Consider the following 13,582-nt stretch of genomic DNA (forward strand, 5'->3'; position numbering starts at 1 on the left):
CCTGTTATGTGATTATTGCCTATCAAAATAGTGTCTGTACTACCCAGCGTTCTTGCTGTGCTGCAGGGAACTTGGCCTGCTGGAAAGGGTCCATTAGCCATAGGCTGCCCAGGGCAGGCCGGACGGATTCCAGGCTGAGCGACATTAGGCACTCTGGTTAGAGCAACCTGAGGCTGCTGACCAGAGATAGAGTTTGTAGGCAGTGATGAGTCAGCTGTTGGCCCATTAGGAATTCCAGTAGATCGTACCTGTGCAACTCCTGTTTGTCTAATCTAATGAAATATAAATACAACAAAAGAGTATAGCTAATTATCTGATTAAACAATAAATATTATGCAGCATGTATTTCTACTACACAGGGAGCATGTCTACACGGGCTATAGCACTGTTGTTCCCGAGCCATCATTTAGTAATTACTGTGCCATCTGATAGTACGCGCAAAAGGAACAGCAAGTATTGCACTGTGCGTACTACACACGGTTATTTTTAAGCACTTCATTGCTGTAGCAAGCCACTATAATGGGGAAGTGTGTCGCTATGGTGACATAGCTGCAGCATCATGGGTTTTGACTGCAGACGCAGCATCGCCGTAGTGTGTTGCTACAGCAGCAAAGCATCACATGTAGACATGCCCAAGAGGATTTAAAGGTTCAGTTTAAAATGTTACATTTATTTTTATTCAACCAATTTTTTTGGTAGGTCAGAAACCAGATATTTTCAAAATCTGTATTGAGTAGGTCTGGCTGACGTGCTCACAAACAGTGAGTAAATCACATTTTGGAATACTTTTCCTTCAGACTATTAACAGCAATAAATATATTAAGTCTGAGAGATGCAGTTTCTACAACTGGACAGTGTGAAAGTGAGCAATGAACAAGACTGAGATAGAGATATTACAAATGGGTATTTCTTAGACTGCTCTTCAAAATGCCAGTGGTTAAATCATTCAGGAAAATCCATTTTAAAAGGTAGGCTAGTTATTCTCCTCAGTAGTCCCATCAAATAAGCACAACTCTTTCAGCCAGTAAGCTTCAATGAAAAAAGAAAAATATATCACAATGTAATGGAAACAGAAGATGTTATGTAACATGGTGAAAAGTGCATGAAAACTTGTACAACAGGAATAGCTCAGAGTTCAAAAAAAGAAAATAGACTGCATTACTGAGGTAAGTTCTGAAGAACAGAAAAATATTTTTGTTCTCACCTGCTGGTGTTGCTGCATGAAGACAAACTGACTCTCCAGCTGTTCCAGCATTGCTTTCTGTGCTGGATTTAAATTATTTCTGTTTGCACGCAGCTGATCCAAGTGCTGGAAAATATAATACCATGGTATTCTTCAGAATAGTTCAGATACTTTATTTTAAAAAGAAATCCCATTATGACCAGAGGAAAAAAAATTAAACTGTGAAAACATGACCAAAAGCTGTTTTAGGGGTCCAAACTTCTTTCTAAAAGCTACTACATTTTACTACATTATAATAAGCACTTAATGCCAGTACCTTTCCTCTCCCCATGTAGTCAGATTCCTATTACTAAGGAGAATTCAGTTTCACAGATGAAAGAGAAAATAATAATAACAACAACAATAACAATACCAATAATTAAAGTAAAAATTTTACCAGTATATTTTGGAAGACAAGTTTTGAGGTAGCATCTCTGTAAATTAAATTACATATACACACTACAAGCTACAACACAGATAAAGGTTTTACTCATTTTCACTTAAGGTGACCTTCACAACACCGTTCTGGCTTTGCACTTCAAGGGTAATGAAACCATAAAAAATTAAGGTTGATAAATCATTTATTCTATGTATAGATAAAAGGGACTAATGATAATGCCATTTTAAAAGGAAGAAACTGGGAGAGGAAAGAGACACAATGCTAGAGCAGTATGAAAGAGAAGAAAAGTAAGAGATGCAGAATAAGATGACAGTCAACAAAGTTTATATGAAGAGGGGGAGATGAAAATGAGGGAGGCAGCAGGAGTTGGGACAGAAGAGGGTGTAAAAAAGTCAAACAGCATAAAATACCAGTTATGACTGGCCCAGGGACATGAGCTAAGGAATTATCTTTTTAAAAACAAATTTCTAAAACTGTTTCTTCTTTTGCTATTGCTGAACACGGAAGCAATTACCAGTGCAACTGACTGAAGCTGAAGAACAAATTTCAATAAGCTGAAGAACAAAAGAATTACCAAAAGAAACTGGATTTGAACCAAGATTTCAAAAACGGAATCCAATGCTTTATTTACAGAGACTATGCGGTGTGAAACCCAGGAGTATCAGATTTAATTTGAATACACTCACGTGTGAAAACTTTTGCAAAAAGTCTTAAATTTCTTCATTAATGGTTTAATCAACTTATAGAACGAGGATCCAAGAAAAGTAACTCACAGGGGAAGAAGGGATTGCAGGAGTTCTACAGCTGTTTAAAAATCTCAGGCAGTACTGTAAGTGCTACTATTTTTCTGACATCCCAAAGCATGACAACTTTTAAAATGTTAAGAGAAAAGAAAAAGGATTACTTTTAGCTGTCCATTTTACAAATTTCTTAGAGCACTTAAAATGTTTACTATTTAGCTAAGGTCATCCGTTAAAATAAATTCAGGATTTTAAAAATATATATTTAGGCTTTATCTTATGCACATCACAGGGAAGCTAAAAGTATTAAAACTATCCTTATCAAACTATAAGCAGTATAAGCAAAATATACTGAAGTATTTTATATTCTATTTCAGAAATTTACAACTGATCAAAAGTTTTCGGGTGTTCATATTCAAGTAAGAAACTATATCTCATGTCACCTAAAGCTTTCCTTCAACATACCTACCTGTAATTTCTGTGGTGTCAAGCACCAAGAATGAACTTGTTGCTGTACAGGAGGATGTGACACTGTATGGCCACTGCTCCATGCATCTGAAGTATTCTGAGGAAGAATTAAATTCAAAGGTGTGACTATCAAAAGATCAAACCATTTTACAAAAGCCAGATAGTAACTTACTGATGAAAGCTCTCATCGTAAGTTCAAGAATAATAAAGTATAGAAAAAGTATGATAATATACACTATACTTCAATCTACTTAAGTCAACAAAATTTAAGAACAGTAGAACAAAGGAAAACAACATCAATAAATTATCTGATACCATTATGACAAGGAACCAAATCACATTGAGAGGTTGGTTTAAAAGTGTACTATCATTAAGATAGAATATTTCACCTACTATAACAGCATTATGTGATGATGAAACATTTTGGATTCTAAATATAAGTCAAGGCAATAGACAGGACAACATGATCATTTCCCTGTCTAACTATTACCCTATATACTTGTATTTTATTCTGAGGTTGGGATTATTACTTATATAGTGCCACTAATGTGTACTGCATTGGGGGAGCTACTATTTTAATTATAATCTTCCAATTAAACAGTTGGATGAAAATACACTAACCTCATTCCATACTTAAAACATTCCACACCTTGATGCCAAAGGATTACAATTACAGCAAAAGTGCTGTGCACATGGCATAATTACTCTGCATATTTTTGTATATTTTTGGCATGGGGACCTTTAATTCACCAGAATATATACCTTTGTTGGACTAGATGTTCTTTTCCTCTTGGCAGGACTGGACAGGTCATCTACTTGGCTAGAAGGAATCATGTGTAGTGGCAAGGATTGCTGTGAAATTGGTGTTTGAGTGAGGCCTAGTACAGGTTCAGTATTTGGATGATGAGGTTTACAAGCCTAAGAATCACAGAAGACAAAAATATGGTTCTATATATTCTTAATTCTTTCCTTTAAACTACATACTTTTACCAGCTGCATATTTTAAAAGGGCTGTGTGGATATGCTGAAGCTGACCTCAGTAACTGAAAATCAGTTTCCATATGGTCATCAATGGAGGAATGTGTACCTTTCATGGCATCATCATCATTATTATTTTTTAAATAGCCATTGTAGCATTTCTACTTAAGATGAAAATTCTCAAAGTAATGAAAATCCACAAAGGTTCTAAATTGGTACCCCCATATTTCTCCCACTTTATAGGGAGTCTTTTCTGAGTTAGTATCCCTTTGCAAATAAATCAAAGGCTTTTTATTCATGAAAGCCAAACCTGAACTCAAGAAAAATATGCTTGACCACTACAGATTGTAAAGAACCCTTAAAGCTGGGCACCTGCAGAATATAACCCAACTTCTCACCTGCTGTGCTGTGTTCATGGCACCCTGCCTGGAGGTAAGCTCTGCGGGGATTGGTAGGCTCCATGCCTCCTCAATACTAGGAAGTAATTTAGTTTTATTCTGTAGACTACCTTGTGGAAGGTTACACAACTGAGCCTAGGAAAAATTATGTAAAAAGCAAATTTAACACAAGCCTACTTTAGTAAGAGCAAGTCCACGAAATCTTCCTAAAATCTGTAGCTAATTACGTCTTAAAGAAAGGATAGATTTAAAATTTGGGGTTTCAGAAAGGTGCTAAGTATAAAGAGGGTAACCAGAATATAAACCTTTGTGAGAATCAGAACAAAGTTGAGCTCTGGTTTCAGAGGTCTCGTAACTCTTTTCTTCTGAAATTGCAAACAAGAGTGAAAGATAGTGCGTGTGTGTTCTCTCTCTAAATGCTATGACAACTTAAAAATGTAGACAATACATAGAAAAAATTAAAGCGATGTAAATTAATATGCATCAATTGAGTAAGTGTGCAAAACGGCATTTTTTTAAGGATTGAATCTCACTTAAAAATGAAAAAGTAAAATGATTTTACAAGCTATGGTATGTTTACAATACATATGGAAACAATTTATACACACCGTGAAACAATTACACATTAACTTGTGTTATTTCCCCCTCCCCTCTGTTGAATACCTGATAAAATATCTCCCATTTCTTAAAGCTTTAAGTTTTACCTGTAAATACTTTATCCGTGCTGCAAGTGCAGAGGTATTACTACAATTTTTGCTCCTAGTTGCATTTAAGTAGCATTTAATGGCATCCTGAGGCTGGTTGCAGGACTCATAGAGTGTGCCTAGGTCCATCCAGGCTGCAGCATGGCCATGGTCCAATTGTACAGCACAGATATAGGCCTGTAAAGCATCCATAGGCTGATTCTGCTGTTGATACAGCACACTAAATAGAAAGATTAATGAAATTCAGAATTAGTAGCAATATCCACATAAAAAGGAATAATATACCCTGCCCCTACCAAAATACAGCAATTCTCATTATCCTTTTTAATACTAAGTGGAATACGCTACTACCCGATTTATTGTGACACCCGTGAAGTGCTACGTTTTTATACTTTAATGTGCAAAGCAAATACAAAACATGTCCAGAATCACAAAACTCCAAGCAAGTAAATATCCATGTATTACCTTTACTTCAAAACAAGCATAGCACGACTGATAGAACATTCACATATTAAATCAGAAACCTGATATAACATCAAATGTGCTGAACTAGAAATTAGAAGCTCTCTGACAGTGGTCTCCAACCTTTTTAAGTAGATCACTTTTTGAATTAAAAAGCAACCCCAGATCTACTGTGCCCCCCCCCCCCCATGTCAGTCTGTGGGGAGGGAACGGGGGGACAGATCAAGGTGGAAGGGAGAAAATTATTTGGGGACATGCTCCCCCAGCAGGTAAGTCTGTGGGGGGAGGGGCAGGAGAGGGGAAAGGGCTGTGGAGGGGGAGCAGGGCAGATCAAGGCCCCAGCTGGGAGGGAGGGAGCAGGGCACAGGCAGGAGCAGGGACTGGGGAGATTGGGGCACTGGCTGGGTGGTGAGACAAGTGGAGGCCGGGGGGCACATCCCTCCCTCCCCACAACCCCTGCTCCTGCCTGTGCCCTGCTCCCTCTCTCACCACTAGGGTCTCGATCTGCCCCCACCCCCAGCCAGTAATGGTGGGAGGGGGGCTGGGACAGGCCCTGCAGAGTGAGGGTGAGGTGCAGGACAGAGCTGTGACTGGCTTGTCTGGGGGTGGGGCATGCAGCCCAGGAGAGCAGGGGGGAGTGTGCCCCCAGAACTACATGTGGCACTGGGCTGTTCCTGATGGGGGTATTGGGCTGGGCTGTGCTCAGGCCTGGCGGCGGCAGTGCTGAAAGTGGGGTGGGGGGTACAGCCACCCAAAAATTTATTGTAGCCCCCCCAAACCTCCCTCCTAGCACCGTTGCCACCTGCACCAAGTGCAGCGTGGTCCAACCCCCCCTTACTGGAAGAGCCCAGTGCAGCCCCCCAGCACTATCCTGCAGTGGCAGCCCACCCTCCCCCTCTGCGCAGATCCCAGGCACATGGGCCCCCATACCCTCTGGGAGCATGGGAAAGGGGTGGGTGAGGGGAAGGCTATGCCAGGCTCTGGGCTCTTCCCAGCAAGAGAAGGGGCTGGGCTGTGCTGCACTCAGGAAGGGTGGCGGTGCTGGGAGAGGTTGGGGGTGGAAAATCACACCCCACCCTGTGTACAGATCTGAGGGCAGACCCCCATGACCTCCCAGGCTGCATGCTTCCCCCCCCACTCCAAGCCCTTCGCAGATGAGCCACTCACGGTTCCATCCAATGTCCCACCCTGGCTGTGCATGGCCTACCCCTGTGCCACTCCCTCCCTCACCACTGCTGCAGCTGTTCATGCTGTCCTGCATTCAGGGTTGGGGCTCATGTGCCTCCCATTTGTGCGCAGCAGAGGCAGCTGTCACTGTGGACTCTGCTTTGCACTCCGAGGCCCACTGCAGCTGGTCTGAAAGTAGTTCAATGCCACATGTGTCCCGTTGCTGGGCTAAGCCTCACCCCCAGCAGTGGGTGCACGTGGTGTTGGGCAGCTTCTGGGCCAGCTGCAAGGGGCTCAGGGCGCAAAGCCCAGCCCACAATGGCAGCCACCTCTGCCACATAGGTGGGGGGGGGCACATGCCCCACGGTGCTTCTGCCAGGGTGTGCACAGAGGCGGGAGCCCCTTGCACCCCTGGACGTGCTGCTGAGGTTCAATCCTCCCACCTACCCCAGGCCTCACTCACCTTCCCCCTGCTTCCACACTGTCCCTCACCGTGAGGGCATTGATCTGGCCCCTGCTCCATCCCTCTCCCACAGACTAACTTGCTGGGCTGGGTGGGGGGGCATGTGTATGCATGTACGCACTCAGCACCCCCAGCTTCAGATCAGCTGCAAGAGGCTCCATGATCAACCAGTCGATCGCAATTGACCAGTTGGTGACCACTGCTCTATGATCAAATGAGACCACAGAAGTGCTAAAAAAGATAAACCGCCATAAAAATGCATTAAAATTCAATGACAATACTGCTTTTCCCTAATTAACTCTTACCCTATAGAACACCATGTATCTGCACTTGCTTCTGATTTATCAATAGATTGCCTATAAGATATAAAGGCATCCTGAACTTTCCCAATACTTGAATAGCACCTGGGAGAAAAGAGAAAAAAATTCTGTAATAGTTAACAAAATGATTAATGAAGAAGGATTGCAATAGTGCTAGTACAAATCATGCAAATACAAGTTCAGACATGCTTAAAAAAAATGTGCCTTTTCGGTAAGTTAGATACCAACTGACATGAACTTCTCAATCAAAATTACTAATTATTTGTATAACATAATTAGTTCATTTCTCAGCACCAGCTGCCCACAGTTTAACATGTTTTAAATGCCCTCTATATGAAAAACGCCAACATTCAGAATTAATACAGTTCTGAAGATGAACCCTTGTTTCACTTGTAGTAACTAACTAGTTAAAATAAACGTTACAATACAGATAGCAATCAAGAAAACTAATAAAGTATTTGGGAACAGGCAGCTATACTGCAACATAAAAAAAGAATAAATGTAGCCATGTTATGAAAATTAAAATACTATAAAACATATTCTGTAATTATAACAATGATATTTTTAAAACTCTACACTACCTCTTTTTTCTTCTTTGGACAACTATATAGTGTTAATATTTATAAGCCCTTCTTAATAAAAATGTTTAACAATATATAGTTTTACAGTATATAAAGAGCAACAAATTTAGTGAAAATTTTGATTTTACTATTCTGGATAGTTACATAATTTAATCACAGTAAGTACTTCTAAGAATGTCAAAAGTTGCATGACATACTAAACAAAAACAAGAATTAAAAGAACTGAAGGCAGTAATTTGGCCACAAGGAGAAATGCTCGTTTTGTCGAAATCAAATGAAAAATAAAAGCAGTGAATTTTTTTTCAAATGAAAAAATAATGCATTGAAGTTTGCGTACAATATGGGTCCACTCTCTATACTGCCTATACTCCATTCTTTGTTTGGACAAGCATTAAATATTGTTATAATAAATAGATAAGAAAGGAAAGTTTACACTAGTAAAGAACAGGGGCAAGTATTATCAACGTAATACTCTTCTAGATTGGATGGAAGAGATCTGTTCTCAAAGACACACCCAAGTCACTCTAAATTTTCAGCCTATAGAATATAAGCCTCATTACTATTAACTGAATAAAGGGGTTATTGCTAGCTGAATTAATCTGCTAAAAACTAGCTTTTATTTAAAAAACAATAGAAAGGCATTAAATGAATACTATTTAACTTACAAGGCAATATTATTTTTGCTAAACAGAGTTAATATTAAAGGTATGGACAAACTATCAAGGTATACAGTTTACAAATAATACATGTATTTATATAGAGAAAAATAAAGCATTACATATTTTGGTATAACAGCTTGTGCATGAAAAAAAGGAAGAGAATAATAAAATAATGAAGCTAAATGCAAGCATTTTTGCAGACAACTGCAAGCAAACAGGGATGATGCAATTTGATGTGGTACAAGGAAGGAAAGCAAGCCAGGAAGAAACAGACTACAGCAAACATGCAACTTGGATGACTATAGCTTAAGGTCCAAAGCGTCTCGCACACTGATGTACATGAAATATTTTCTGCTTACCTATTTTAATGTTTACATTATTTATTATGAACAGTAATTATTTCTATTTCTTAAAAGCACTTATACTTAATTATATTTATAAATTTAGAGCAGCTTTAGTATTTTTATTTATTTTTTCAAAGTTACTGTTGTAATTTGAAGAAAAAGTATTCTTCAGTTGAGACTTTCATGATATCTCTTTGTGAATGAGAATACTTATCTGAACATATTCAGCTCAACCGGTCTCTCAGAACAGGCTTTATTAAGAAAAACAAGGAACAAAACAGCTTTATACCACAAGTTCTCACCTTCCCAAGAAATACCAGGATTGGCCAGAATTAGGATCTGCCTCTAGAGACTTCTGGAGATACTGAATAGCATAACTTTCCTTGGTTGCTTTGTCTCCTAGCTGATCCACGGTGTGATGCATCCAGCCTACAGAAGAAATAACAAATCACAAAAACCGAGTTTTCAAGTACTTTTTCTTAATTTCCTTTCGTGTCCGTAATATTTGTCCTCTTTAAAACAAACAAACAGAAATCAACTGCATACAAGATTACTGATACAGCTTCCAAAAGCTCCTAAATCAGAAAGTGGCCTTAATTTTATTATTGATTCTTGGGTACCCCTTATGTATTTTTTTTTTTTTTTTTTTTTTAGTAAATCTGTGGAAATGTTCTTCTGCCAATAACACTACATATATCTATATCTATAAAAATTATTTAGAATCGAGTATAATTTACATTCTCTTTACAGAACCTAGCCAAAAATAAATTAAACTGAAGTTGTCCCTGATTATGCAAGTGTTAATTAACTGTCAACATCTGTACAAGGACAGGGAACCATTACAATTGAATCACAGGACTCTAGGGTTAGAAGGGACCTCAAGAGGTCATCTGGGCCAACCCTTTTCAAGGCAGACTCACCCCTGTCTAAATCATCCAAGAAAAGTGTTTGCCTAAGTTGCTTTTAAAAGCTTCCAAGGATGGAAACTGAATAACCTCTCTAGGTCAAGGACATCAAACTAGATCCAGCCAGTGAAGTTGCTCTATCTGGCCCTCCATGCTAATAGCAGGCAACTGAAGATGGGAGGTGTGGCCAGAGGGAATGGCATGCTGCAGAATCCAGAGTCCTGGTGGGCACAGCAAGTGGCAGCAGAAGGGTGAGCATGGGTTGACACACCCAAGGTCACTCTCTAGCCCCTTGATCACTGTCACAACCCTGCTTCCTCAGCTGCCAGGCCTGCTGCTGCTGCTGGCATGTGCCTTGTACTGGAGATGCTGCTGCAGAACAGGGCACAAAGTGGCAGCACCAGGTCCACCTCTTAAGGCAACGGTGGGAGCTCCAGCTCTAGCACCGAGCAAGCTGCAACATTAGCTCCAGCCCTGGGGCACATAGTGGGGGCTGGAGCTGGAGCTTCCACCATCACTGCAACATGTCCCAAATCAGAGCTGGAGCTGCTGCATGCCCCGGGCTAGATCTGGTCTGGGAGAAGCCAAAAGCCCCACAGTCCAGTTCTGGCCTGGGGCACAAGGTGCATATACTATCTCTGCTGTAGGTAATCTCTTCCAGTATTGAACCACTCTCCCACTGAGAAAGTTCTTTCTAACATCCTATCTAAATTTCCCTTGTTGCAATTTAATACTATTGCTCCTTATCCTGTACCTTGTAGCCACAGAGAACAGTTTAATCACCATCCACTTTATAATAACCCTTTACGTATTTGAAACTGTTATCAAATTCCTCTTCAGCCTTCTCTTCTTCAGTCTAAATCCAGTTTTTAATGTGGCGTACTAGATTCCTTTTACTTCCCTAATTCCTTGACACATGGTACAGTTTTGCTTGGGTTTTTTTATAGTGTGTTTTGTGGCTTAGGTCTGTGAGCATGCTGGGAGTGGATGATCTTGTAAACCTTTTAAACAGCCCTGGCTTGCAAAAGAAGAGTGAATTTGATGATGCAGGGGGTCAAAGCCATAAAAACACAGAAAATAAGCCTGGAAAATGTTAACTTCTCCCCCTCCGCTCCTTTTGCTCACTCACACATGTGGTTTTTCAGTTGCTTTGGAAATTACTACTACTGTCCCTGTTAGGTAAGCCCGTAACACAATCTTCAACTTGGTCCCCTAGATCCTCCAAGCCATATTACACATATTTGGAAGATTCTTCCAGCAGAACAGCTCAACAATAGTTTTCCTCTGCTTCCACACCATCAAAAACACTTGGCTCAGTCTTTCAATATCCTGGTTACTACATCATCATCTCCTCTGGCTTTGACAAGCAGAGTCTTCATTGCTGACTTGCTACATTTTTTAAACCTTTGGCTGCCACTTTGCACCTTTGAGGGGTCCTTGCACTCCTCCCCAAAACGATGTAAGACACTTAGTTAAGTGTATTAGTATTAGTGTGTTGAGTACATCTATCCCTCCCAGTTTAGATGCACTATTGTGCCTCACTTCTACTTTACTCTTCAGTGCCTAACTCGTATTCCCAAATGCAAAGCTGAATTTTACCCAAGTGTTTCACTCTTGGTTCTTCATTATTGTAAGTCAAAAATGTCTTCAAAACCAGAAATATTTGCTTTTGGACACAATCTTTCATCCTTGTATGTATCCAAACACTTCTTCTGGCCCTTTCCCAAGTCTTCAACCTCTTCCTTGGATCAGCAGTTAACTGCATCTTCTTAGCACATTCTTACACTAATCTTGGTCCTGCTCCAAATCCTTTTATGCAAACGTTTTTACTGGTCTTCCTCTGACTTTTTAGCTACTGTTCTTCTCCAAATCTCTGAAGAGACCTAACACTCCAGTTTTTCCCATCATCTTAACCTTGCCTTTTATTTTCTATGTTGCTTGCTAGGGCTGTGTGAAATTTCAGCAGCTGTTTTGTTTCAGAGGTGTTTTGGGCTGTTTCAGTACCCGAAACACTGAATCCTAATCGAAATGAAAGGCTCTAAAAGGTTTCAGAAATGTTTTGGTGAATTTCAGAGTTTAAGAGCTGGGCTTGCAGGGAAACAAAAACTAAAGAGGGAAGGGAAAAGGGGGGGGGGAGAGAGCACGGAGGAGGACTGCTCTGATATTGACATCTAGCTCCCAGTTCAATTCCACAGCTCTCTGATGGCTTCCCCCAGCTCTCTGATCATTTCCCCGAGTGCCGGGAAGTTTGCAGTGCTGCCACTAGCCTCAGCCTGCAGTGGCAGCCTGCTAAAACCTGGCACACGGATCTGGGGGCCTGCACCCTCCCCCCCAGGAAGAGCTGGGGGAATAAAACCGGGGGCTGGGGTATCCCTGCCATGCAACTGGGCTCCGCAGGGAGCAGAGATTTGCACCAGGGTGTCCTCACCACTGCTGCCCACCCCATATAGCCCCATGTTGCCAGGGCAGTGTGAGGTGGGCAGCAGCATCAAGGAGACCTCCAGTGCAGATCTCAGCTTCCTGCGGAGCCAAGTTGTGCGGCAGGGACCAGAGGGCTTGCTCACTGCTCTGCACTGCTTCCCTGTCCTGCGACCCAGTATGACAGGGATCAGAGACCCATGCAGGGATCTCCTCACCTGCACTGAGGGCAGCAGCCCTCTCCCCTCTCCTCGACAAGCCATCTATTGCCCTGTTCTGTGCCCCACTGGGGCCTGCAGCCCTCAGCCCTGCCTAGCTGGGTAGGTAGGACTGTGTGAAGCTTCCCTTGAAGCCTGTTCAAAACAGATTCAGCTGGTGATCCGAAACACCAAAATGAATCACCATCCTCTGAAATGGCCGAATTTGAAATGAAACAGCTGTTTTCCACAGCCCTATAACGCTTGCATACTAAGTCATATTTCTCAGAGTAATCTCTCTGTGAGTTCCTCTGGCCTATGCCATCTAAAATCCTGGGCCTCAGAGGATTTTACAAAACAAATTCAGTGGGGTACATCTGCATGTAGACTAGCACCTTACTATAGGCCCAAATATTTACAGTCAAGAGGGGAAACTGTCATCTCTAGTTTACTAGAAGGGTCTGACTAAAAGTATTACTGAACATCAAGCAAAAATTCAGTCTCAATTGTCAATTAAAATTCAGTACCAATTATCAAATGGGGAAAAAAGATGAATGGAAGAAGGGCAAATTAACAGTTAAAAAATAAAGAAAGAACATGAGAGAACTGATGCAGAATTCATATTAGATCAGACAATTCTGTAAACAGAACCATGACTAAGTTCCTTGTTTAAAACAAAAGATCTATGTTAAATATAGCCTGTTCTACCTGTCCAATAAAGTATCTGTCTGGACTAAAGATTATAGCTGAACTTTTCCTAACATGTAAAGTAGGGTTTTAAATGCACTTTTCCCTCTTTAATGCAGATTTAATAATAAACCTTCATAGTAACTAAAAAAAACATAAACAAAATCAGTGGTACCAGCATCTTTTCAGTAATGCTGTCACAGTCGATATAAAAGGTAAAAACTATATCTACAACACCTTTCTGTTAGGGACACACCAGTAAGGATTTTTTTGGCCAGTACCAATGGCCATTTATTAACGAGCCATATCAGCTGATACTGGTCCGACTGCTGATATTCAGCCCAGCAGCTTGTAGAGTTGCATCCGGCTGCTAAGTCTGTGGGGGGGAAGGGCATTGGGCAAATTGAGAGGGCATGCACACAGCCAGGAGAGCTGCAGTCTGCTGGTTAAGAGTGTGTGTGTGTGTGTG

General features: G+C 41.0%; 1 protein-coding gene across 7 annotated transcripts in view; it reads right to left on the minus strand.

Annotated features, from left to right (window-relative positions):
- The window catches only part of KDM6A (lysine demethylase 6A), a 176,430-nt gene that overhangs the window by 56,459 nt on the left and 106,389 nt on the right, over positions 1–13,582 (minus strand). For 5 of the 7 annotated variants that reach the window (XM_019529046.1, XM_019529045.1, XM_019529047.1 and 2 more), the window contains exons 8-15: positions 9,209–9,335; positions 7,308–7,406; positions 4,911–5,130; positions 4,207–4,341; positions 3,593–3,748; positions 2,832–2,927; positions 1,205–1,309; positions 1–272 (exon numbers count right to left, since the gene is read on the minus strand). The exon at positions 1–272 is cut by the window's left edge and continues 124 nt beyond it. In XM_019529046.1, coding sequence (XP_019384591.1) covers positions 1–272; positions 1,205–1,309; positions 2,832–2,927; positions 3,593–3,748; positions 4,207–4,341; positions 4,911–5,130; positions 7,308–7,406; positions 9,209–9,335 — 1,210 coding nt within the window. The remainder of the gene's footprint in view (positions 273–1,204; positions 1,310–2,831; positions 2,928–3,592; positions 3,749–4,206; positions 4,342–4,910; positions 5,131–7,307; positions 7,407–9,208; positions 9,336–13,582) is intronic. The other 2 variants (XM_019529051.1, XM_019529050.1) reach the window with 1 other exon arrangement.

This window comes from Crocodylus porosus, unplaced genomic scaffold, assembly GCF_001723895.1.
Source record: "Crocodylus porosus isolate Cpor-Errol unplaced genomic scaffold, CroPor_comp1, whole genome shotgun sequence".
NCBI classification, from domain to species: Eukaryota; Metazoa; Chordata; order Crocodylia; family Crocodylidae; genus Crocodylus; species Crocodylus porosus.